At 36.0% G+C, this 26,193-nt stretch overlaps 1 protein-coding gene across 1 annotated transcript; it reads left to right on the top strand.

Annotated features, from left to right (window-relative positions):
• Positions 1–373: 373 nt before the first annotated feature.
• LOC127218291 (transducin beta-like protein 2) lies at positions 374–17,693 on the top strand. Its single transcript, XM_051179329.1, is given in 4 exon segments — positions 374–455; positions 16,133–16,639; positions 16,642–17,327; positions 17,330–17,693. Coding segments are annotated over 4 exon segments (1,395 nt in total). The 3' UTR covers positions 17,450–17,693.
• The last annotated feature ends 8,500 nt before the right edge of the window (positions 17,694–26,193 follow it).

The raw sequence follows: 26,193 nt of genomic DNA on the forward strand, positions 1-26,193 counted from the left end.
CATGATAGTTTGTTATTACTATTGTGACTTGGTTCACATACTGCAAAAATGCAGCAATATTAGAAAATTTAGTTATCAATAATGCACTACTCATTAACATGCCTCATTACATAATAATTATAGATGAAAACAATATTATTATCTTCAATTATTAAGAAAAAATTATAAAATTCAGCAATCATTCATAAAATGTCATGGTAAAAATAGTCAAATATATCATTACTAGAATAAAACTATTGGTGAAACCGTATTACTTTATTTTTTATTATTATTTTTTTTTTTGGCTGCGACATCTGTCACCCCATTGATCGCCAGGGTTGATTCAGCTGATCTGGCTGGCTAGGCGGGTGTCCCCTTCCTCCCTCACCGCTCCATGTGCATCCCTCTCGAAGCTGTGCGCTCGGTCGAAGAGGACGACCTTCCCCAAATAGAGGAGGACCGGTTTTCGGTCAAGGGTATATGAGTAGCTGCACTCCCCTGCTAGAACCTCCAAACAAGCTCTCAAGGACCGTATTACTTTATAACCAAGATCAAGGCAAGTATTTTCAGTAGAAGTCTTAGATTTTGCATTAATCTGTTTCTAGACCAACATTCTGGTCTCACATCTGTCTGAAACTACAGTTACAGGTGGTATGATGCTATTGTTTTTGTAATTTCTAGTACTGCACATATATACTTCACATCCATGCCCTTATCCACACATATACACATAAAATAATATGTATTGTAATCATAAAAATGTTATCAATATAGTAAACAACAAATGATGTTATTTACATTTATATAATTTATAATATATTATGAATTATTAATTAACTATTTATATTATTTATAATGCATTTTATTATACTATTTCTTTAAAATATTTCTTTAAAATATGAAGACTAAAAGTTATATCACCCCAAATTAATTGAAATAGAGTATAAATACTAGAAATAATCAGACAGAATTATATTTAATATAATTAATACAAATATAAGCCTTTCAGTGTGTATAATAAGGGCCATAGCTGAGTTACAACAAGAAATATATTACTTTCTTGGGGCCAAGATCAAAATGAAGAAGCCATAGAATTAATTTTGGACTTGTTCACAGTATCAGAGTTTTAGTCCATTTTCATCATGGTAGGAAGTATGACAATAGGTGTTGTAATATACAAGGGAAAGATGCCATGAGACAGGGTTCAGGCAGAGTTTTTTTTTTTTCTTAAGGGAAAGGGATCAGGAAAAGGGGAGGAGGGAGACCACCCTCTGGGAATGAGAGCAGCAGGAAAGAGGAAAGGGGGGAAAGAGAAAAAATAGGAGGAGAAGACAGAGGGAGAGAATGGAAGAAAGGGATGGGAGGTGAGCAAGTCCCTTTTAAAAAGGAACATAATGAATATGCACACATGGTGATCTTAGTGGCTGTAGTTGAGGGTGTCAAAACCATAAATATAGGCCAGTACAGATGCCTGAATACAAACAGTAGGACTGGCACATGTTATGTTAGAGAAGTAGTTGAGAGCTGCATGTTGATCCACAGGCAGAAAATGAGCGAGAGTGAGTCCAGGCCTAGCATGGGCTTTTGAAACACCAATGCCCACCCTTAGTGACACAATTCCTCCGACAAAGCCACATCTCCTAATTCTTTTAATCTACTCAATGAGTTCTATTCCCTGATGACTACATATTCAAATATAAGCCTATTGGTGGGGAGGACATTCTTATTCAAATAACCACAATATTCTCTTTCTAAATTGCATGTGTCATCACTGTAAAGTACTTCTATCCCTTTATGAATATGATAATTATTTAATATAATAGATCTTTCAGGCATATGGATAGGTGGAAAAGAAAGGACAGTTATCTTAATAATGTCTCATTAAGAGACTATTTAGCACTAAAAATTCCTAGAAATTTTAGATTTATAACACAAAATGAAATGAAAAATATCTCATGAGAAAGTTCTCAAAACAATTGCCTAACTTTCTATCCTTAGTGCTAAAAAGGAAATAAACCAAATGTAACATAAGCATGAATAAAGGTTAGAGAGATGATTCAGCAGTTAACAGTGCTTACTACATATGCAAGGGAACAATTCAGTTCTCAGTATCCTCATAGTAGCTCCCAACTGTTCATAATTGTCAAATGTTCTTTTCTGACTTCTGCATATACATGGTGTATATATATATGCAAGCAAACATTTGTTTACATATAAAAACAACTTAAAAACAGCAAACACAATAAATTTAATGATCATAACTTTCAGAGTTGCATTGTAAGCAAGCAGGTGAGTATTTAAAACTGCATTCTCATAGTCTTTCTGCATATTAGTGGCTCTCACTTCAAATTTTATGTTTTTCTTCCTGAGATCTAAATTTCTCCTTAGTGTTTATATCTTCCAGTGCCATAGCTGGTATTTAGTAGAACTTCCTGTGTAGATTAAATGAGATTTTTCTTCCCAAATTCAGAATCTTAGTAGGAGGAAAGCTTATTTAGAAGTAGCACTGTTCAGTGGTCAAGCACTGTTCTTAGAGTTCTGCTAATAGTTCATATTGGTGGGTTCTGAGCAAACCAAAGTAGTGCCACAATCCCTGTACTTTTCTGTTATTGTAAAAAAAAATAAATTTAACTGAATTTAGCTTTTGATAGTTATTATTCAAACATTCATGTAAGCCTGTTTTTGAAACCCACTGACTTTAAGTGAGATCATCTGTATGACCACAGATTTAGAACTATCCATTGAAGCCTGGTAAGCACATCCCTAGCCAATACTTCAACAGGAAAGTATGGCATTCCTGGGCACATCTCCAGCCCATTAGTAACTGTGGGTGTACATAATATTGGGTAGGCCTATTTAAGAAAGCCATAGGTACTGTAAAGGCATTGCACTCCAAGAAGCCAAGCATGACTCCTCTGGTCATTTCAATGACAGGCTTCTCTGAATAAGCTTATGAGTATTTTCTGCCCATGGCATGCATATATATATATATATATATATATATATATATATATATATATATATTTAGAAGGTAGATAAGTACCATGATAATTTAATGAAAGTACTGTAGTAAGTTTACGAATGACATTCTCAGCCCAGGTTCAAAGTACCAGTTATGAATTTCATCTTATGTTGGAGCTCTAAAATCCTATGAAACAATAGGTGATTACCACATTCTGGCTATGCCTAATGTTAGACTATTTGGGCTTCAACCAATCTAGAGGATGAACACTTCAGAGTCTATTTGGAGTTTAGTTTTATCCCTACAGATAATATACTTCTTCATCTTCTTGAATACCAACTGCTTCATGTCCTCAATTAGACAGTATGAGAGATCCAGCACACCAACAAAGACTTTGAATGTATTGGAACCTAATGCCTGCTTACATAGCAAAAGAAAGCTTCTACTGTTGACATTTCATGAGTCTTTTTTTGGAGGGACAAGAGCAAGTCAAGCAATATAGCAGAATACTATCTCCCTCAGGCATTTACCAATCTGCGTGGAATAGAAACATCAGAAGAAAAATGTTTTATGGTTTCAGAAAACTGAATTCCATTCTAGCAAAAGCTCAGAATATAGTTCTTTCCATTGCTTTATTTCATAAGATTTTTTTTGAGAAGACAGGCTTGGTTCTTAGAGAATAATAGTTTCAAGTCTAAGCATAGTAATGAATCCCTCCAAAATGCAAACTTTCACAAACGTATAACTTATTTGGAAAGAAACAAGAGAATTCAAGACATTATATTAGTACTTCTTTCATAATAGGGGAAAATTAATGTAGAGCTTATTTAAGTTTTATAAGGATAGCAAAATGTGTAGTGCATAGTGTTTTCAGAGCAATATTAACAATGCCACCTTTTATTTAGTGTAATTCATGGCTGTTTCAAAGCACCTTCCTTGTTTTGTTGCATTCTGAAAGGAGGAAAACTGAGGCTCTGCAGAGTTATGTGACTTTCCTGTTTTACTTCATTGAACAAGATAGGAACAAGATAGGAAGCAAGGGATGAGATTGATGCTTAACAATTAAAAGCTATTATTTTTTCCTAGTATGTCAATATTCACTTAATTTTTCTTTTACTAAAAATGAGGAGACAAAGCAGAATAAATTTTTTCCTTAATGTTTCCAGAGAAATGTTATATATGATTCAAGTTCATACATGAGAAGATACAGAACTACTTTATGTGGTTTTGCTGTTTTGTTTAGTATTTGCTTGTTTGCGTTTTTTAGTTTTATCAACCTGTGGGTCATTTTTATGGCTGGCATCCAAAGCATCAATTAACAAATGTATGGGAAATGCTCTGGTAAAATAGCTTTGGATTGTAAAATAATCAATATGTTACTGTAGCATCTTATCCTGGAAATAGGGGTGAGGAAATATCTAAAATACAAACAATTTTGAAAACAGCACAATGTTCACAGGACTGCAATCCATAAGGTAATTTTAACTATCAGAATCAATCTGATCTGGTAGCGGCTACTACTGATTGATATCCCCTATAAATCTTCTCCCCAAACACCAGTTTGGGGGAGATGTAAAACACAGTTCCTGGCATTGATTTGGCAGGAAAATAGGACTTTCTTTTGCTGAGCATAGATCACTTATGTACACTGCTGACACAAATAGCTATTGCAATGTCATCAAGGGAATTAGCATGAATGCTTACATTTAGAGACAAGAAAGCATTACTGGGTAAGACATGACTTTGTTATCCCTCTGCAATATCTATGAGAAAGGGAGACTTCTGCTACTCTTGATAGACAAACATTAACTAAATATCATGTTTTCTACAAAGTAGATTGTGTGTGTTAACAGTAGTCCTCTTCACTACAGTGATGAGAGGTCTGACTTTATAAAGAAATAATATAACTGAATCAAACAAACAAGTAAGCAGATGTTTCCCCAAGAAAAGAGATTGAAAGCATAATTTATACATAGAGACTCTATCCCAACCATTTTCCCTTTTAGACATCTGAATGGGTATCTTGATTTAAACTTATAACTAAATAATTTTGGATATTTCTTTCCTCCAAAAGGAAAATAAAGTCAAATGAAATTAAGAATCAAAGTTGGAAAATGTTTGATTTTTTCTAACTTTTTAAAGAAATAAGCATTTCCAAAGAGTATGACTTTTTACTGAATAACATATTTTATTCCTTTTCAATGTTGAAATAATATTAATATTACCTTTTTGGAAGTTAATGCACTGGACAAAACTATATTGAATATCTTTTAAGATAGTTATCTCTTACAACTATCTTTTAAGATATATTTAAGAGTTTTGTGATGACCCTTTGATTCTAGCAGTAAGGAGGTTAAGGCAAAAGGTTGAGTGATTTCAAGTCAACCTGAATTATGATATAAGATCCTGCTATAAAACAACAAACTATACAAGTCCATCATCTATATGTCTATTATTCTACTTGAGGTAATAGAAATGTGCAGTGTCTTCAAATTTGGGTTGAATCTACATACTCTGTTCAAAATTAAAAGAAGCACTCATTTCCTAAATATAAAGAGTAAATAGCATATTATGTGATTAGCATAGACAATTGTAACTGGATCTATTCTAATACTATCTAGTTTTCCTCAGATACAAAAAAATCTATTTCTACAGCACTAACAATTCTTCCCAAAATAAGAGTCATTTGACTAAAACAAAAAGGGCACAGGTCAATGAGAGCTCAACCAAAATCTATGTATATATCTCAAATAAGCTTGAATAGTTTGTTCAAGCCAGATAACTGGACCTAGAAACTTGAGTTTCTACTTAAATAAGAGTAAGTCTCATTATCAGATAGCCCTATGATTAGGAAGTAGAAATAATATAAGTAGAGAATATACTTTTTTCATTCAAAGCAAGAAGTAGACCATTTCAAAATGGCCATTCTACTGAAATTCTTTGAAATTCCATATGAATTGAGTTTCAGATAGAGTTGAAAGTAGTGCTGTGTATTCTGGAAAATTATTTTGTGTTGCATTTGTTTATACTGTGGAACATTTGTTTAATGATTCAAAGATATGTTTCATTCTTTTGTGTTGCATTTGTTTAACTATGTGAACCTGTGTTACTTTGCCTGTCTAAAACTTCTGATTGGTAGAACAAAGAGCTTAATGGCCAAAAGCCGGGCAGGAGTAGGATAGTCAGGGCTGGCAAGCAGAGAGAATAAATAGGAGAAGAAATCTGAAAAGTGGAGGAAGCAAAAGGAAAAGCAGGAGAAGAGACCACAAGGGGCCAGCCACCTGACTATTACACAGCAAATCACAATGGGGAAAGAAGTTAAAAAGGTATGCAGATAGAAATAGAGAAAGAAAATCACAGAGGCAAAAAAGGTAGACAGGATAATGTAAGAATAGCTGGCTAAAAACAAGACAAGGTAAGGTCAGAATTTATAAGAAAGAATAAGCCTCCATGTGATTTATTTTTGAGCTTGGTGGCAGAGCCCCTGAAAGGCCAAAGAGTAAAGGAGTAAATTAAACAACAACTATGACTGTATCCATCATCATAGTTGGTTTGTCATTGTAAACTTCACACAAATCTAGATGTAATTGAGAAGAAGAACCACAATTGATGATGTGTATCCATCAGAATAGCCTGGGAACATATTTGGAGAATATTTTCTTGATTGCTAAATGATGTAGGAGGGCCTAGCCAAAAAAACATTGTTTTCATCCCTGGCCAGGTGGGCCTGGGCTATAAAAGAATGCCAACCAACTAAGCAGGCCTGGGGAAACAAAGCATTGGTCAGTGTTTCTAAGGATCTCTTCTTCAGTTTCTATCTCTTGTTTCCCAACTCAAATGTCTGCCTTGCTATTCATACATTATAAAGCCAAATAAACTCTTTCCTTCACCCCAACTAGTTTTGATCATGGTATTTATTACAACAATGGAAACAAAACTAGAAGACTTCATTTAAAAGAATTTTTCCATGGACTTATTTATTGGAATACTTGACTTTCTTTCCCATAACACAAAAAAGCACAAAATGAGCTGCACAAATTTCTGATAGAAAACTATTCTTTAAAAATAATTTCCATCATCCTATTTTTTACTTAAATATCAGTAAATAAAGCTTAATATGATGTAAATATCACAATTATTATCAACAAGTTCACAATTCTTAAAATCTGTTGATAAGAATGACATCAATCCAGTATCCAACTAGAGGCTAGATTTTCTTATGTTCAAATTTAAAAAAAAAAATGCATTGTCTACTCAAAGGCATATTAAGAGAGGGAGACAAAACACAATCAATTTATCTCCTAAAATATGTAAATTGAGAACAAATAGTGTTTTCAAGTGATTGTTTATGCTGCTTTTGGGTTGTGAATAATTTTCTTACAACTGCTGAACCATCTGTTATACAGAGTGGTCTTGCCTGTTCAAAAAGCTAAATGTAGCATTTTTAAAATTTCAACAAACAGCTTTTGTTGGACTCTTCTAAATAAATATTCTAATAAATAGAGGCTCATGGAATTCATGGGTCAAATTCAGAAGAGAAGAAAATAAGCTATCCTTTGAAAATGGTTTTAAAAGTGTTTCCCATAGAGAAAGGACAACATACTCACAAATTCTGGCTCTTTCAGTTATACCATCTGTGTCAAAGTAAGAAACTGTCATATTTCAGCATTTCTCTTGACCTCAAAATACTAACCTTTAACTGAAAATCTGGAGGACTGCATAACCAGCATCATCATTCTTAGATATGCAGTCTGCTGACCATCAAATTGTGTCCTGAGATCTCATCATTAAGTCATTCTTTTAACTGCTAAATATAGTGCTCTAACTTGTATTAAATGAAATTTAGATTACTGTAGTAATAGGGATTATATATATATATATATATATATATATGATCTGATTTTGTGAAAATTCTATAATCTCCCCAAACATTTGCCATATTTTTTCAGCAAAATCATTACAAATCCCTTTATTTTAGCTTTTTGTGATTTACAATACATAATCAGTATTTATAGTGATTATACTGTTGGATAACACAATAGAACGCTTATTTATTATTTACCTACAATCCACTATCTATTCAACAATCAACCTTTCTCATTCTTCCCTGCTTTATGGTAAAAATTTCAAAGAAAATTACTTTTGAGTATCTTTCTATGCTTGTATAAATTATAAGTGTGTGAGACAATCACATTAAAGGCTATATTTTATTTAGTGTCTTAATTCTAGGCATTCTGATAGAGGTCCAAATGAAACAAAATATCATTCAAGCTTGGCCAATATTATTTGTTAAGGAACTGTGGACCTTCTAGCTATCTATTACATGCCCTATATTCAAACAAAAGAAGAGATAATTTACTTAGTTCAGAGTGCATATTTTATAGTTGCCTGCATTTTAAATTAATCAGTTGTAATTACAGTCATCTATTACTGCCAATTTTGTAGTCAGTAACAGGTTAAAAGCAGTGTTACAGTCAAGAAAATTTTCTGCCTAAATGAGAACTTGTTCGTTATTTAATACAAGTAAAATATATCAAGTATCTTTATAAATTAAAGACAGATGTGATCCAATTTACAAAATAACAATAGTTTAAACACATTTTCACAATAAAACATACTATTGAAGAACATATATTTTTCTACATTGATTACATTGACTCTCTATTTTTCTCAGGTTTTTGATGATCAAGGTTAAAATTATATCTCATTTTTTACTCTATTGCTATGATGAAACATCAGGATTAAATCAACTTGGGGAAAAAGGTTTATTTGGATATCAGACTATGATCCTCCATTACAGTAAGACAAACAGGAAACTGGATGCAGGAACTGAAACAGAAAACATAGAACAACATAACTCACCAGAATGTTGCATGGCTTCATCAATTTTCTAATTTTGAAAAATCCATGTGTTTTACATACAATATTGTCTGATCACAGTTCCTCATCCCCAATGCTTCCTAAATTCTTTCCGTATCCTCACAACCCAACTCCATGTCCTTTCTTTCTCTATTTCCTTAGGAAGCAACAAACAGTAACAGTAACAAAGAAAAGAGGAAGAAATCAAAAGACACATCCACAATGTAAACCAAATCTACAAAATCAGAAAACATAATATTCAAGGAAAAGTTCAATAGGAAAAAGTTCCCAAACAAAGTAATATAAGATAAAAGGTCTACCAAAACACCATTGAGTATATTTCTGTTGGCATAGAGCTTAATCAAATGTGTTTAACAAACACAGTGAGACTCCATTGGAGAGCACTAATTTTTCTTTTGCAAACAGGTGTCTTTTATAGATACCCTCTTGACTAGAGGTGAAAGCCAATGTCCATTTCCATCTCAGTACAGACAATTGATCTGACTTCAACATGTTCAGACTGTTCATGCTGCCACATTCTTTGTGGGTTTATACGTGCATTAGTCCTGCTGTGTCTGGAAGCCACTCTTACCGTGGAATCATTCTTCCCCTCTGGCTTTAATAATCTATCTGCCTCATCTTTCAAATAGCTGATCCCCAAATGCAGAGGTTTGATGAAGGCATCCCGCTTAGGACTGAGTGTTTCCAAATCTTTGATTCTCTACACATTAGCCAACTGGGGATCTTTGTCTTAGCTCCTATCTATTGCAAGAGAAAGCTTCAGATAATGGATGAATGAGGAACCTATCTATGAGTATAGCAGATTATCATAATGAGTTATTTTACGGCTATGTTTCTCTAGTAGAACAATAGTAACTTGTTTTCCTCTAGACCAATGGTCTATCCAATCTCAGGTTTTTGGCCACCACAGCCATGTCAGGTATGGGTTCCATATCATTAAATTGGCCTTAAACACAATTAAAGAGTGGTTAGTTATTCCTACATTTGTACCACCATTATACTAGCATATCTTATAGGCATGTCACCTTGTAGATCACAGTGTATGTTAACTTGCTTTTTTTCTAATACAACCCAGAACCAACTGACCAGAAGTAGCATGTTCCACAGAGGGCTGAGACCTCCTACATCAATTACTTATGATGAAAATGTCCCTACAGACTAGGCTGTAGGCCAATTTGATAGAAGATATTTTTTAGTTGAAAAATCCTCTTCTGAGAGATGACATTAGCTTATGTCAAGTTGACAAAAAAAACCTTAATTAGCATATAAGTGGAAGAAAATTATCAAAGATCCAGGGGTTATTGAATGGAAAATGGCACTTGTTTTAAGTTCCAGTGAAACATTAGTTTGGTGGGAAAACAATAGGCTATTGGCTCATTGCAATATTATAGTTTTAAAATTCTTAGACAAGCAAATATCTATGGCTACAAATTAGAATTTATTACCAGAATTGACATATTTATGAGTAGTATGTTCATTAATTAATGAACTAAATACAGAATGACAATATCCTACTTGTTTTCGGGTGTTTTGAAATCCTCATTAATAACTTCTTGATTGAGTCAAAGTAGCTTTTCAAAAAGGAACTGTTGCATGGTTACTTAAAAGAATGAAAACAGAATCAACAATGACAGAGATGGGATAAAATACAACAGCAAGAAAGATTGAAGCCTCAGTTTAGTTTTAGCTCATTGAAGAACAATAAAGGCAGCTACTTGGACTGCTTTTGATTCTAGAACTGTAACATAATATTTTACTATGTCAGTCTAACAATGATGCTCTATTTTCCAGAAATGTTTGAAGATGTTTTATTACATTGTTTTAATTTTTTAAAGTTTTATACATGCATATAATGTGCTTTGAACAAATCTACTCCCCTCCCTCGCCTCAAACATCTCCTCTATCCCATTCACACTAATTGTTCTTAAATTAATGTTTGTTGTTTCAAACCCACAGATTCCACATAATACCTACTTTACATGCATATGTGTAGAACTATTTACTAGACTATGGGTACCCACTCTGGGTTTGCATGTTTGAGGCTACTCTCCCAAATAGTTTCCAATTGGTTTTCCACTGCCTATGTGTCTTAATGATCACTTCTGCTGTCCAGGATGTTATTTTGTCTCACTTTTGTTCTTTTGCATGTCTTGGACAAACATTCTCAAATTTATGAGTATAAAGATGAGAACTTATAGGAAATTTTAATTCTATGTCCACTAAGCAGAATAATTATATTAACTTTAGCCCTAGGGTCTATAACATGGAAAACTATGAGTTCTCCCACACCAGTTAATAATACAAAATATGAGCATTCACATGTGGAGTGAGCTTTAAATCTAAACATAAACATTTGTACCACTGGTTTGCAATAAAAGGCATGTCTTACACGATTAGATGGTATTGTAGTTCACTGGGCTCAAAAGCTGTGCAAGAGTTTTGATTACTTTTTTCCTCTAAAAGTGTACATAGAACCTTTTAGCACTATGAAAGGTAGCCAGTAGGTATGTAGTTTCCAGGTGAGTGCCTGCTTCTTTTATCCATGTACTATGAATCAAATATGTAATATCTTCAGCAATTAGTCTGTTTTATCAAATTCTAGTTTCTAACCAATAGTGTTGAAAATAGTCTGCTACATTTTGCTGTGGTCTATGAAAACCTATTGAAATAACAACTCAAAAAGGAATAGTCTGTATCTGTCACTGAACTTTTATTTGATAACCTATGATATTTACAAAAAACATTGCCCCCCCCATCAAGGAGTAGCTCCATTTAAACAGTTAAATATGAATATGTAAGTATATATGTAATCGTACATGCATGTATACATATCATGTATGTGTATGTGCATGTAAAAGTATACATAAACACATACATACATACATACACATTAAGAAGCTTCCAAAGTAGTATGTTTCTATATGTCATTTTCAAAACTGAAGATGGAGTTTCTGGTCATACGTGGCCTCACAGACACTTTGCCCCAAATAAACACACTATATTAATTATGAACTTATTGGCCAATGACTATGGCTTCTTACCCTCTAGCTCCCTGTTAATCCTTTGGCTTCTACATAACATATCTGGCAGCCTCTATCTGCTTTCATCTCCCCGGCCTTTTTCCGGTCTGGTAGCCCCACCTATTCTTTCTGCCTGGCTATTGGTCAATCAGTGTTTTATTGACCCATATGGTCTATTATTACTGCACTTTTCCCAATGTCAAAATCAGTTATCATGAGGTATTCATATAATGCTCTTTTTTAACTGAATTATTAATAGTTTCTTTTTCTATATATGTATAAAAACAGTACCTAGCCGATTCAATGGATATTGCAATTCTTCCATAAACTATACAGTTTTGATCCAAATATATTGCCTATTGTTTAGATTGTGCTCACAGATGATAGCTAAAATGTTTAATCTTCTCTCTCTGTTAGCCTTAAAGATTAACCTTGGTGTCATATGGATAAAGTATCATATTTGCAATTGGACTTTCATGAATGAAATAGAAATTCATATTTTTGGCAGAAAAATGCATCTTGTTAATCACTCTAAGTTGTGACAGGATGTAGCTATCTGCCATAAACTAATGTCTCAACTGTCCTGACATATCTTCTCTCAATAGCCCATTATATCATTAATAAATACTTTTATAAATTTAGAAAGAGAAAATATGAATCAGTGGTTCAGACTCAAGCCTATCCAGAAGCAAAAGAAAAAAATGTGAATGTGCCTATGACTTCAAATTTGAATTAAATATACTTCCCTTCATAATATGCCTACTGAACCTAGAGTGTGTTATTTTTCTAAGCATATAAATCATATTTAAGACACACATATGTACATATATTTATATTTGTAAACAATAGAGAAAGAGAGATTTGAAAATGCTAAAATGTATTAGAAATCTAATCTGTGAATTTGCTGTGAACCATAATTTCATAATTCAGAATTTTACTAAAGCAATAGATCTGTTATGATTTGGTTGTTTTTTATTTTGCTTTTTGCCTCTAGCTTTGTTTTAGATCATAGTTTTTACAATCAGTAATCTAAAACAAACAAATATTTTCAGAAATAGGAGGAAAAAAAATTAGGAAAGTGAAAAGTATGTTTAATGTCCTCAAGGCAAAGTGATTACAAGCATGCTGTGAATAAAACATTCCTGGTTCATAATTATGTATTTGAAAAATTGACATTGAGGAAGCTAAGACTTAAATAAAATGTCTACTCTATACTCTTGTTTTTCTTTTTATTCATAATCTGGAGACACTAATATATACACTAAAATTAGAGGTATAAATGTGTATATTGTAAAATATATAATAAAAGTATGTATATTCTGTTATTAAGAGCAATTACTATGGCCATTTCTGACTGTAATCATTACTGTAGACTGTTTTAACCAGTAGAATGAAAGTTGGAAAAATAAACATAGAATGACAAGGAGAGGTTGTGAAATTTCAATCAAAAGTTTTTATGTTCTTATCTTTAGCCTCTTTAGCCTCTATTTGTGTTTCTAATTTAGCTGTTTATTCTGGCACTTCATGTGACATAGCATGAAAGTGTCTTTGTTAGGGTTATTATTGCTATGAAGAGACACCATGACCATGACAACTTTTACAAAGAAAATATTTGATTAAGGTGGGTGGCCTGCTTACAGTTTCAGAGGTTCAGTCCATTATAATCATGACAAGGAGCAAGGCAGTATGCAGGCAGATGTAGCTGAAAGTACTACATCTTGCAGGAAATAAGAAGTTGATTGAGACACTGGGCAGTATCCTGGCCATAGGACACCTCAAATCCTGACTCCACAGTGACACACTTCCTCTAACAAGGCCGTACCCACTCCAACAAAGCCACGTCTAACAGTGTCCCTCCCTATGAGATTGGGGGGGGGGCAATCAGTTTTAAACTATTACAAAAAAAAAAAGAAAGAAAGAAAAGAAAAGGCAACAGGGAAAGTAGCACCAGACCCACCTCAAATGACACCTGGGTCTAGTGCTTTGGATTGCTACTGTCCAAAAGGAAAAAAAAAAAAAGCAAAATATTAAACAAAATAAAGAAAGGAGCAGAAAGTGTCCATTTAGAATTATAAATAAAATGAACATCACAAATACTCAAAAACAAAAAAAAGTAAGGCCTAAGTATGTTAAAGTGGCTTACAAAGAGAAGATATATAGAAACTAAATAATACTTCTAAAATTGATCCCGCAAGTAAATATAAATACAAATAATATACTAATATACTAATAATATACTAATCATATACTAAACATCCAAGCAACATAAAATTTAGAGTGGGTATGTGCTGCTATATAAAACCAAGACTATGTCAATTCCCAAATCATAATGACAGTGTTCATAGTGATTTCATATAAGTATGTTCATGGAGAATACATAGAAGTATATTCTGCCTCTATACCACAATTTCAGAGCCACATTTAAGCTAGTAATTTATCTTTAAATTTGGCACATGCCCTTGCATGGATCTAGAGATATATTTCAAAAATTTTTATTTGAGTTGATGTTTGATTTTTAGAAGATTTTCTTTGATCCTACAGAATAGTGCTTGGAAAAGAAAGGCAAATCAATAATTCTACCTAGGAATATAATATTCTATTATAATAATTCTCAGATTTATTTGTTATATAAACTCTGGATGACATGAAATATTCATGATTTTTAATAATCTGTAGCTTAAACCTAGGGAAAATTTTATATTCAGCCTTTAATGTTAGGAGTAAAATAATAGTCAAACAAATTTAAATAATGCTGTTTTGCTGTAGGTAAGGCATGTGTTGTAGCTGAATGAGAAATATCTCCCAAATCTTAGGCATTTGAATAATTGATCCTGAGTTATTGGTACTATTTGAGAAGGCTTAGGATATGTGGCCTTGCTAAAAGAAGTAGTCAGTGGCTATGTTCTTAGAGAATTTAAAGTCTCATGCTAATTCTAGCTCATTCAACAGACCAGAGATTAATAGAATTTAGTATAGGATAGTAGGTTTTATTGTGAAGGACCTTACCATGCGGTCTTTCAAAATACTTTTGAAAGATTTTTGAACCTTGGACTAAATAGGAGTTGAAAACTATAAGCAGGTGTATAATGACTCATCCTACCTGTATCATGAAAGTCAGTTGTACTGAGAGCAATACAGTCTATTGAGACTCTGCCAAGAGGTTTCATAGGGGAACATTATTAGCAACAGAACTAGAAATCATTTGTATGCTATTTGGGGCAAAATTGTTGCTTATTTCTTCCCATGTTCTTTTTATTTATTTATTTACTTACTTACTTACTTATTTCATTTAGAAACAATCTAGTTTTACATATCAATCCCAGTTCCCTCTCCCTTTCATTCTCCCATACCCCCCACAGGACCTCACCCGTCCCACCTCCTATCTATGCCCCAGGGAGGATAAGGCCTTCCATGGGGGATCATCAAAGCCTAGGATCTTCTCCATGTATCTCGGCTGAGAGAGTATCTCACCATGGGGAATGATCTAACAGCATTCCTGAGGCTAAATTTAAAAGTAACAAACTAATTGCATTGCTTTCATGGATAAGATTTCAAGACAGCCTAAAGTTAACTGTCACATGATTATTAATAATCACTCTAAGGCTACAAGAAAAACAATCATTGGGACAGAAATAAATATAAAATGAACAGTTTGGAGATGATAAGGACACTTCCAAGATTAATGTTTCAGTCAAAGCTTGTGTAAACAGAAAGTTTTAGTTGTTATGATGGTTAGTGTCATTAAGTGGAAGTCTGATTTATATGGTAATGAAGAAAAGAGTATCTTTCAGGCATGACCCCAAACAGAAGCCACCTTCTAAAATAAAAAGATTCTAGGAGTCTTCTGCTCACTGCAAGCAACTAAATGCACATTTGGTGCAACAATGATTCAAGAGTGCAAGGGTCTATCTTATACGGGCCACCAACATTAATAGTATCCTCCACATGGTTCTGGCTTTAGAATCATGAAGCATGTAAAAGCATCTTCCCCAAGGGTCATGGTATCTATCACAGCAAAAGTAAACGAATTAACACATAATATAAGATGTTAATTCACACACTACCTAAAACATTTTTAAATGTCAACTGAACTTTCACTACAAGGCAAAAATTGACTTCAGTATTATATATTTTTATTTTCATGTATTTTGCACTGTTTTTGATGTGCCATTCTGCATTATACCTTGATATTTCATAAATGTAAAAGTTGATACATAATGTGGACCAGGTTTTAAAAGACTCTTTGATGTCCAAACATTTTTCAGAAAAGTTTAGAAACTATATAACAAAGTAATTGCTTCTCGGCAGATGCTGGAGCTCGTGGGGCTATCCCTGCTGGTGGGGCTGCTGGCCCTAGTGGCCATGGTGGCAGTGGCCCGAGGCTGGCTGCAGGCCAAGGAGGACAAAATTAGCCAACCCGTGTGCCAAAAAGTAAATGAAGCCAAAAACTCAGGATCCAAGAAGCAGAAACAGAATCAGCAGATTCGCAAGGAGAAGCCTCAGCAACACAACTTCCGCCTTCTGGCCATAGCATTAAAGAGCCATAGTGGGAATATTTCCTGCATGGACTTCAGTAACAATGGCAAGTATCTGGCCACCTGTGCTGATGACCAAACTGTCCGAATCTGGAGCACCAAAGATTTCCTTCAGCAGGAACACCACAGTATGAGAGCCAATGTGGAGCTGGACCAAGCCACCTTGGTGTGCTTCAATCCTGACTGCAGAGACTTCATTGTTTGGCTGGCCAATGGTGATACCCTCCGTGTCTTTAAGATGGCCAAGCGAGAAGATGGGGGCTTTATTTTCCTAAAAAGCACAAGGTGTCCATCATCAACATTGGCATTGCTGACACAGGGAAGTTTATCATGACAGCCTCCAGTGACACAACTATTCTTATCTGGAATCTGAAATGTCAGGTGCTGTCCACAATCAATACCAACCAGATGAATAACACTTACGCTATTATCTCCCCATGTAGCAGGTTTGTGGGTTCATGTGGCTTCACCCCAGATGTGAAGATCTGGGAGGTCTGCTTCGGGAAGAAAGGGGAATTCCAGGAGGTGCAGCGAGCCTTTGAGCTGAAGGGCCACTCTGCCTCTGTCCACTCTTTCGCTTTCTCCAATGACTCTTGGAGGATGGCCTCTGTCTCCAAGGATGACACATGGAAGCTGTGGGACACAGATGTGGAATGCAAGAAGCAGGAACCCTACTTGCTATGGACAGGCTGCTTTGAAGAGGCAAGCAACATGCCTTGCCGTCTGGCACTCTCCCCTGACAACCATGTCCTGGCCTTGGCCACTGGCACCAGTATTCATCTCTTCAACACGAAGAGTAGGGAGAAGGAGGAATGCTTCGAGTGTGTCCATAGGGAGTGTATTGCTGACTTGACTTTTGATACCACTGGTCACTTCCTGGCCTCCTGTGGGGACCGTGCAGTGTGGCTCTTCCACAACACTCCTGGCCACCGGGCTGTGGTAAAGGAGATGCACCGGGATGTGGTAAAGGCCTCCTGAAGCGGGCATCCAGTGAGAGCACCCGCCAGAGGTTGCAGCAACAGCTGGCCCAGGCCCAGGAGGCCCTAAAGAACCTGGGTGCCCTGAAGAAATGACTCTGGCTCTGAATGGGTCTGGCTCCCTGCCCCAGTGGTTGCTACTCTTCTTCCCAGGTGCCTCTGGGGTGGAGGTCCTGGAGGAACTTCCCAGTATTCTTCCTGGTGGGGCCCCCACTTTTTTCCCATTGAAACTGTTCTTGCATACTTAGATCTCTCTCTCTTCTTGTTTGACTCCTCCCAAACTGAAAGGTGCTGTTTTCTCATGGGGCCAAGGGTGGACTCTGTCTTCACCCAGCACTGAGAAGAGCAGTAGAGAGAAGAGAGAGAGATCAAAGCCTTTGATTGTGGCAAAAGACTCTGACACCCAAAGAAGTTTGTGAGTGTCGAGGTAAAACCTGAGGAATACCAGAGAACAAGGTGGCTGTTTTATAAGGATGTAGAATGTGTTTTATAATGCTATAAGGTGAATCTCCACCTGGACCAGGCTCCTGTTACCAGCAAGAAATAATTAAGGCACTGTTCTATAATCTCAGTACACTACAGGCAACGACAGGAAGAAGGATCAAGGGTACAAGTCCAGCTTGGACTACATAATGAATTCCAGGACCTCCCAGGCTCCATATGGAGAAATCTTGACTAGAGATTTTTTTGCTCTGGGCTTCAGTTTTCTTATTTGTAAAATGGGGAACGATGCTCTCTGTGGCCTTCTTGAAAAGATGTTGTGAGGCTAAGAGCGTTCCAAAGTTCCCTTGCATGGAATATAACAATGCTGTTCAAGGTTCTTAACTATCAGGTAAACTTGGGATCAAACTGTGGTCTGCAACCAAATGGGAAAAAACCACAGCCTTCGGGGATCCCAAGTTTCTTGGGGCTTGGCTTGCTCATTCATCTTGGTTGCATATGGTGATTTGGTTCATGTGCCTTGAGAAGTAATGCCATCTTAACATAGCACTCCTCACTATTGGAGACCTCTTGGACTCATCACTTCAGTGCTTGCTTCATGAAACTAGCTAGTGATGCCGGCTAACACAAGACTGGGTCTGCTGTCACAGTAAAAATTGGTGGGAAGGACCTAGAAGCTGGTGTCTGAAGTGCTTTTTCTTCATTCACAGCTACAGGGGATGTAGACATGGGGCTTGACAGTAATGAATTTAAGACAATAATGGGGATGAAGTAGAATACATCTAATGAGAGATTGGATCTCAGACATATACATTTGAAGACTACTTAGATTCAAGGGGTGAGGAAGATGACAGGAACCTAGGAAGGTGTGAATCTGGCAAAAAATATTCATCACAGTTAATTTTGATCTCTAGCTTATAAGTAAGGCTTCTTCCAGCATCCTCAATGCTACAGAATGTTAGAAAAGGCACAACCCTGAAGTTGACCTTGATGGCTCCCTTGTCGTCCCCCTCTCCTTCCACCACCACTACTGCACCCAGATGACCTGCAGCATCTGCTGCCTCTCCGTATGTTCTGTTACCATCCTGGTCTTAGCCATTGTCACATACTGTATGTATAGTAACTTCTGTTTCCAACTTCATTACTTCAAGTCACTTTTCTACATAGTTTAGCCAGCTTTTGAAAAACATAAAACAGATCATGCCATTCCCCAATTAGAAACCCTAGAAAGGCTTCCCTCTACTCTTAGGTTAAAACCCTGAACTGTCTTTGTGGCCTGCATAGTATAGTGATATTTAATACCTCCTGGGGTCTTTCTTTGCAATGATCCAGCCCACCACATTCTTGCTGTTTCTTTGCTGACCCAAGCAGTTCACAGGACCCAGTATGGGCTGGTCTCTCTTGTTTGCTGCAAGCATTTTTCCTTTCTGTTGGCAGACTTGTCAATGTGATTCAGTCCAAACAGTTGCCTCTTCAAACACTCCATCCAAAGTAGCCCTTTCCACCAATCCTACCCTGCCAGGTCCGTTAGTGCTTTTCTTTCTTTTGTATGATTTGGTAGTCTCTGAAATGATCTTATTTGGCTGTGTATTTTGCTCCAGTGCCAGTGACAGGGGCAGTTATGTGTGTAGCAAAAGTGGGAAGTAGGCAGATCACTTAGTTGTGAAGTGGGAGGAAATGGTAGAGACTGCAGTGGGCTGGAGGGCCTGTGTCCTGGATGCATAAAGGTTGATAGCTGCTATGTATTGTTTAAGAATCCTCCCAGAGTTGCCAGTTTCAGAGAAATTAAATGTCGGTACCTTACCTTGAAATGAGGCACCATTGTGAACTGCATCAAACACTGATGTAAGATGCAGCTCATCAGACTCATTGGCACTTAAGGATTGTTCCTTACTTTTCATTTTGCAGTCCTGGGGAGATTCTCAGCAAAGGTTCTCCTGCTCAGCCATAGCTGCAGCCCCTTACTGGGCAAATGCTCTGCCACTAAGCCTCCAGCACTAGTTTGTGAATTGCTGAAGAATGCATTGGAACATGAGCTTCACAAAGGCAGAATCCTTGTTTGTCTACCTTGTTCTGGGTCCCAAGTCAAGTAGCTGGGGGACAGAATACGCTCTAAATAAAATAGAACTCACACTAGAAGTAATTGACCAAAAAAAAAAAAAAAAAAAAAAAAGCACTGGTGTTCTTTTGTGCACTCTGCTCTCCAGTGTAGATTCAGTTTTCTGATGAAATCAGCCATATTGAGCCAGTATGGCCACACCCAGATTTGAGTTTCTGAATACACCTCCCTCTCGCTGTGTGGGATCTGGTGGATGTATGTCTGCTGTGGTTGTCAGAAGCAGCTGAAAAGTCTCTTACTTGCTTTTGCATGTCAATTTTAAGAAGTAACTTGTGTCATGGCTGTGGAGGGAAGGTAGGGAACCCAAGAATGCTGAGCAACTGAAGTCAGAGTCTGTTCCCTATCAGCCAAGTCAGTGACCTGAGGTGATCACAGAAGCTCCTCATCTGTTTGCCTCCTCATCTGTAAAATGGGAATAAATGATGTCCTGTCCAAAAAAAAAGTAATTGCTTCTCAGTACTACTATGGTTCTATAGATTTTTCAATATGTACTTATTTTATTTTACACTTATGCATGCATGTTTTGCCAAGATAAAAGTATGTATGTGTGCCATATGTATTCTTGGTACCCATGGAGGTTATAAGAAATTGTTAGATACCCTTGAACTTGAGTTACAGTCAGTTGTAAGTATCAACATGGGTGCTTGGAATTGAACTCAGGTCTATACAAGAATTGTAAGTGATGGGAGATATCATTCTGTATATGTTTCTTATACTGGTTAATGAATAAAGCACTGTTGGCCAATAGGAAAGGAAAATAGGAGGGACTAGGAGACAAGGAGGAAAGAGGAAGAAGTAAGGAGAGCCAAGATGGAGAGTCTGGAGAAAGCAGTATGCCGGCCGGCTCCCCGGTAAGAGAAATAAATAGATCAGCAGAAATGGGTTAATACTGAAGACAGAGCTAGCCGATAAGAAAGTAGTAACTGGCCAACAGTATAATATCAAATACAGAGTCTCTGTGTGTTATTTGGGGCTGGCGCGGCGGCAGGACAAGACTAGGAGGCGGGCAGAAAAACCATACTCCTTACATGTAAGTGTTCCTACCTGCTAAGCTATCTGTCCAGCCCAATAAATGGATATATCTCTAAAGATTAACCAGATATAAAATGAAAGAAAGAAGGATACTACTTGTTCCTTTACCTAACAACTTCAGAAGACAGATTTTATAGTCTTTCAAAGTAACTTGCACAACAAATCTTAAATCACTACTAATTGGCAGAATTCTGTTTCACAATTATAACTTCTGTTGAATTTAACATGTAATAATTTTAAATTCCTTTCATTTATTCATTAACCCATTAGTTATATAGCTCTCTCAATCTCTTTGTGCTCCCATATGTTGCTTCAGTCCCTTCATTTCATGATGAAGTTGCCCTGGTCACTATCACAACATTGACTATTCACTTCAATTAATTTTATACTTAATGAAGAATTTAATGCACCTGGATGCAAATTTACTGTGGTTTATTCATTTTATCAAAATATTAACTAAATCATTACTCTTATGAGACTTTTTTCTGTGTTATTTAGTTTTCCCTCACACAATACACCAAAACTTCAGCTTGCCCTCCTTCTACTATTCCCAGACCTCTAACCTCCCCTTTCCCCAGATTCACTGCTCCTTCATTTCTCTGCACAATTCTATACTATTAAAGCAGGACTTTACTGTGATAAAAAAAAGCTTACCATAATGATGCAGATAATTTTGTATTATATTCTCTCTCTTGATGACCAGAGTATTTTATGGTTGCATAAGTACTATGGTCTTAGTTGTCAGAATAACACACAAATATATTGCCTATTCTGAAGAAGACTGAACAATAAAACACTGAGAACAAGAAAAAACTGAATGTGCAATGCATGGACATCCTGAATTCTTTTTCTTATCCTTTGCTACTGAGATTAATTGCTAGTTATTATTCTTAATGTTGTTGCTGCTGTTTTTTTTTCTTTATCATCCCCATCTGCCTGCTCAATTCCAGCAATATTTTAAGCTCCTTTAAAAAATAATAAGTTTTCCAAACTACATATTAACAGCTCTCATGCTGGTTTCCCATGGTGAGTTTTGGAACCAAGCCTACCTACACCATCTGCAAACTCCCAAACCTACGTCTGGAAATAAGGCTCCTATACTAGCCAGTCCCTCCACAAACAAGACCTCATGTTAGACATATAGCCAAAGAAATAAGTTCACATGTTCAGGTTACATCAGAAAAACATAAAGAGTTGTAAGGCCAAGGCTATATACATTCCTTCACAAAACACATCAGGAATATAGAAGTAGTCTTTAGTGAAAATTGGCTTTGTGAACCTCAGGACACAGAGTATGAAAAAATAATAAATATGACCAAAGAATATAGGAAGTTTAAAAAAGAAATGAACAAACAGTTCACTCACCATAGAGAATACAGCAATAAATAATTGTCTGAGTCCAAGAAAAGACAAATGTATGGCTGAGTGAAAAGAGATTTGATAGATATATTATTATATGTAAATAGTAAAACAAAATTAAGCTAATATGAAGATGAACTTGAAACTCATTATAATCCAATTAGAAAAGTCAGAGTAAAGTAACTATAGTAAAAGATATTGATTAGAAGATAAAATGTCACAACTTCAAAATTTAATAGCAAAATTCTATGGCTTTAGCCAAGAATATGAAAAAGGCATATGAAAGGAACATGCTAAAATGATGCTACACCACAAAAAGAACAAATATTTAAATTACAGGTACAGAAGTGGGTCTAACATACTAGTTCAGTGTTATAGATCCAATATTATGAAGGTACATAAAATAAACACCCTATCCAAATTAAGGAACACCATAATCATACGGACACAAGTTGCACATGGAACAGTAGATCTTTGAGAAGATAAGATTAGCAGGTCTTTCTCCAAATAATAAATGAAAAGAAAGGGAACATCTAAACTAACAGACACAGAGATGAACAGGGAGACATTATAGCAGACACCAAGAAAATCCAGGATATTTTAAGGGAATGATTTAAAAATCTGTAATCACTTAAGTGAAAAATCTGAAGGAAATGGAATATATTCTAGATTAATACAAACCACCACAGTTAAAACAAAACAAAAAACAAAAACAAACAAAAAAAAAAACAAGAAGGTATCAATATAAACAGAGCAATAATAAACAGGGAGATAAAGTAAGTAGTAAAAAATATTCCAAGTGAAAATAAAACCAAGGCTCAGATGGATTCACAGGAGCATTCTACAAGGCTTTTAAGAATATCTATGGCAAATTACTCTTAAATAATTTTTAATGGTAACAGAAAAATCAATTCTAACATTCTAAAAAGTCAGTATGGCTCTAACAAAAAACAAACCAAACCAAAACTAACAAGCAAACAAAAAACACGTCAAAACACAATACCACCTAAAGAGCTCAAAGCAAAAATTCAGGTGAGTATCCTGATGCATATATATACGAAAACCCTCAAAACATGCTAACTGAATACAGAAACATGCTAACTTAATACAGAAACACGTTAAAGATCATCTACACAGACCCAGGAGCAGTGTTAAAGGTCAGAGATAGTCCTGAGTTTCAGGCCTGGATCAGCAGCAGTAAGAGGCCAGAGTCCCAGCCTGGAAGAAGCATCAGAGGAATGCCAGAGCTTCATGTCCATAGCAGCAGCAAGGTAGACAATTGCCTCAGACTGATGAGCAGTGTCAGAGGGAGTCCCCAGCCTCAGGCCCAGGAGTGAGGAGTGATCGCTCGGTGAAATGACAGCAGCAGTTTCCAGCACCTTCCAGAAACTATTGTAACAAATTCATCTGGGAAAGAGAAGCTGTGTCCCAGCCAGCATTCACTGCCATTTCTTGGCTGGATATATGCTGCTACTACATGGACCACTGGACCTTCAGCCCCACCTACTCCTCCAATAGGAGGAGCATCCACTGGAGCTGTAAGACATACCTGCACTTCAAAGAGTGACCAACTGAGCATTGGGCCCATTTCTACCTGGAGGAGCTTTCACAGGAAGCTTTGCTCTACTTGTGCCTGAAGGATGGGTCAATGGAGCCACAGCCTCCAACTATACCAATTGGACAAAGAGAGACCCTTGAAGCATTAACTCCACCTACACTAATTAGAGGAAGATATATGTAGACAACAATGTAAGAACACACTCAACAATATAAACAGCAATACGGTACCACTAGAAACTAGTGGTGCTACAACAGCAAGACTTGAACATCCCAATAAAGATGAAGTAGAAAAAAAAACCGACCTAAAAAACAACTTTATGAGGATGATTGAGGCCCTAAATAGGAAATAAAAATTTCCTTTAAAGAAAGAAGAAAAAGACAATAAAAAATAATGGAAAAAACCACAAATTCCTTAAAGTAAACCAAGAAAAAGCAATCAAACAAATGAAGGAAACAATTCAAGACATGAAATATGAAATAGAAACAAGAAAGAAAACACAAACTGAGGGAATACTAGTAATGGAAAATCTAGGTAAATGATCAGGAACCACATGTTCAAAAAAGACAAAACAGTTCCCTACAGCATGGGAGAAGATCACCAACCTGAGGGAGGGCTGATCTCCCAAATAAACAAATAATTCAAGGATCTAGACATCAAACTACCAAATAATAAAATTTAAAAAAATTAAAAAACAGAGAATTCTCAACAGAACAACCTCAGATGGCAGAAAAACACTTAAGAAAATGCTCAACATCTTTCCTTCATCATCAGGGAAATGCAAATCAAAACCACTCTGAGGTTCCATCTTATACCAATCAGAATGGTTAATATCAAAAACAATGACAGTTTATGCTGAAGAGGATGTGGAGAAAGGGGAACATTCCTCCATTGCTGGTGGGAAGGCAAACTTGTACAGCTGCTGTGGATATCAGTATGGTGATTTGTAAGAAAATTATGGATCAATCTACCTCAAGCTCCTGTAATACCACGGTTGATCATATACTTGGAGGAAGCATATTCATACCACAAGGATATTTGCTCAACTTTGTTCATAGCAAAATTATTAATAATATCTAGATCTTGGAAACAGCCTAGATGCCCCTCAACTGAAGAATGGATTAAGAAAATATGGTACATTTACACAATCGGGTACTACTTGGTGGCAAGAAAAGAAACAATGATATTCCAAAATTCACAGACAAAAGGACAGAAACACACACACACACAAAAAAAAAAATCTTGAGTGCTTTAACTCAAAACCAGATAAATATAGCGTGTACTCACTCATAAGTGGATAGCAAACATAAATCAAAAGATTCCAACCATACATTCCACAAGACCAGAGAAGCTAGAACCCTTTTCCAGAAACAGATGGAAGCAGATGCAGAAATCCACTACTAATCATTGGTCCAAGCTCCACTACCAGAGTACAATCGAAGTGATGGAGGAGTGACAATATGAACAAAGGAGTCAAAAACATGCTGGGGAAACCCATAGAATCAGCTGACCTGACCTAGTGAGAGATCATTGATTCAGGTCTGACAAATGGGGAACCTGCATAAGACTGAACTAGATTCCCTTAATATAGGTGACAACAGTGTGACTGTGACAATATATGTGGCTACTGGCAGTGGGTCAAAGATTTAACAGTAATCCACAAACTGAGTTAGTGGAGACCATTCTATTTGGAGAGATACCTTACACAGTCTAGACACAGGGATGTTGGGGGGATGGAGAAGTACCTTAGCCCTGCCTCAACTAGATGATAGGACAGACTTAATAGACTTCCTAGGGTAGGCCTTACCCTCTCCTAGGAGCAGGTGGGAAGTAGAAGGGAACAGGGAAAGCAGGAGGAAAGGAGGCATGGGAAACTGCGATTGGAAGGTAAAAAAATAAATTGATAAAAAATTTAAAAAATGTCATCTACCATTATTAATTTTGCTTTCTTCTAAAGATACAAGGATGGTTCAGAATGTGCAAGTCAATAAGTGCAATAAATCAAATGGATATAAAAACAAAAATCATAGGACCATTTCAGTCAACATAAGCTGAAATGGTCTTTGACAAAATTGAATGTAACTTTGTTATAAAGTCCTACAGAAATTAGGACTGATGGTGATATACCTTAAGATAATGAAGGCTTTTTATGACAAACTCATAGTGAAACAATCCCATTAAAATCATGAATAAAACTGAGATGTTTACTATTCTCATTCCTTTTCATTATAGTAATTAGAGAATTAGTTAGAAAAATAGGACAGTAAAAGAAAAGAAGTAAAACTTCCCCTATTTGCATGGCATGATAATAAACAGAGCAACTCACACAAA

Source organism: Phodopus roborovskii, unplaced genomic scaffold, assembly GCF_943737965.1.
Source record: "Phodopus roborovskii unplaced genomic scaffold, PHOROB, whole genome shotgun sequence".
In the NCBI taxonomy this organism is placed as follows: Eukaryota; Metazoa; Chordata; class Mammalia; order Rodentia; family Cricetidae; genus Phodopus; species Phodopus roborovskii.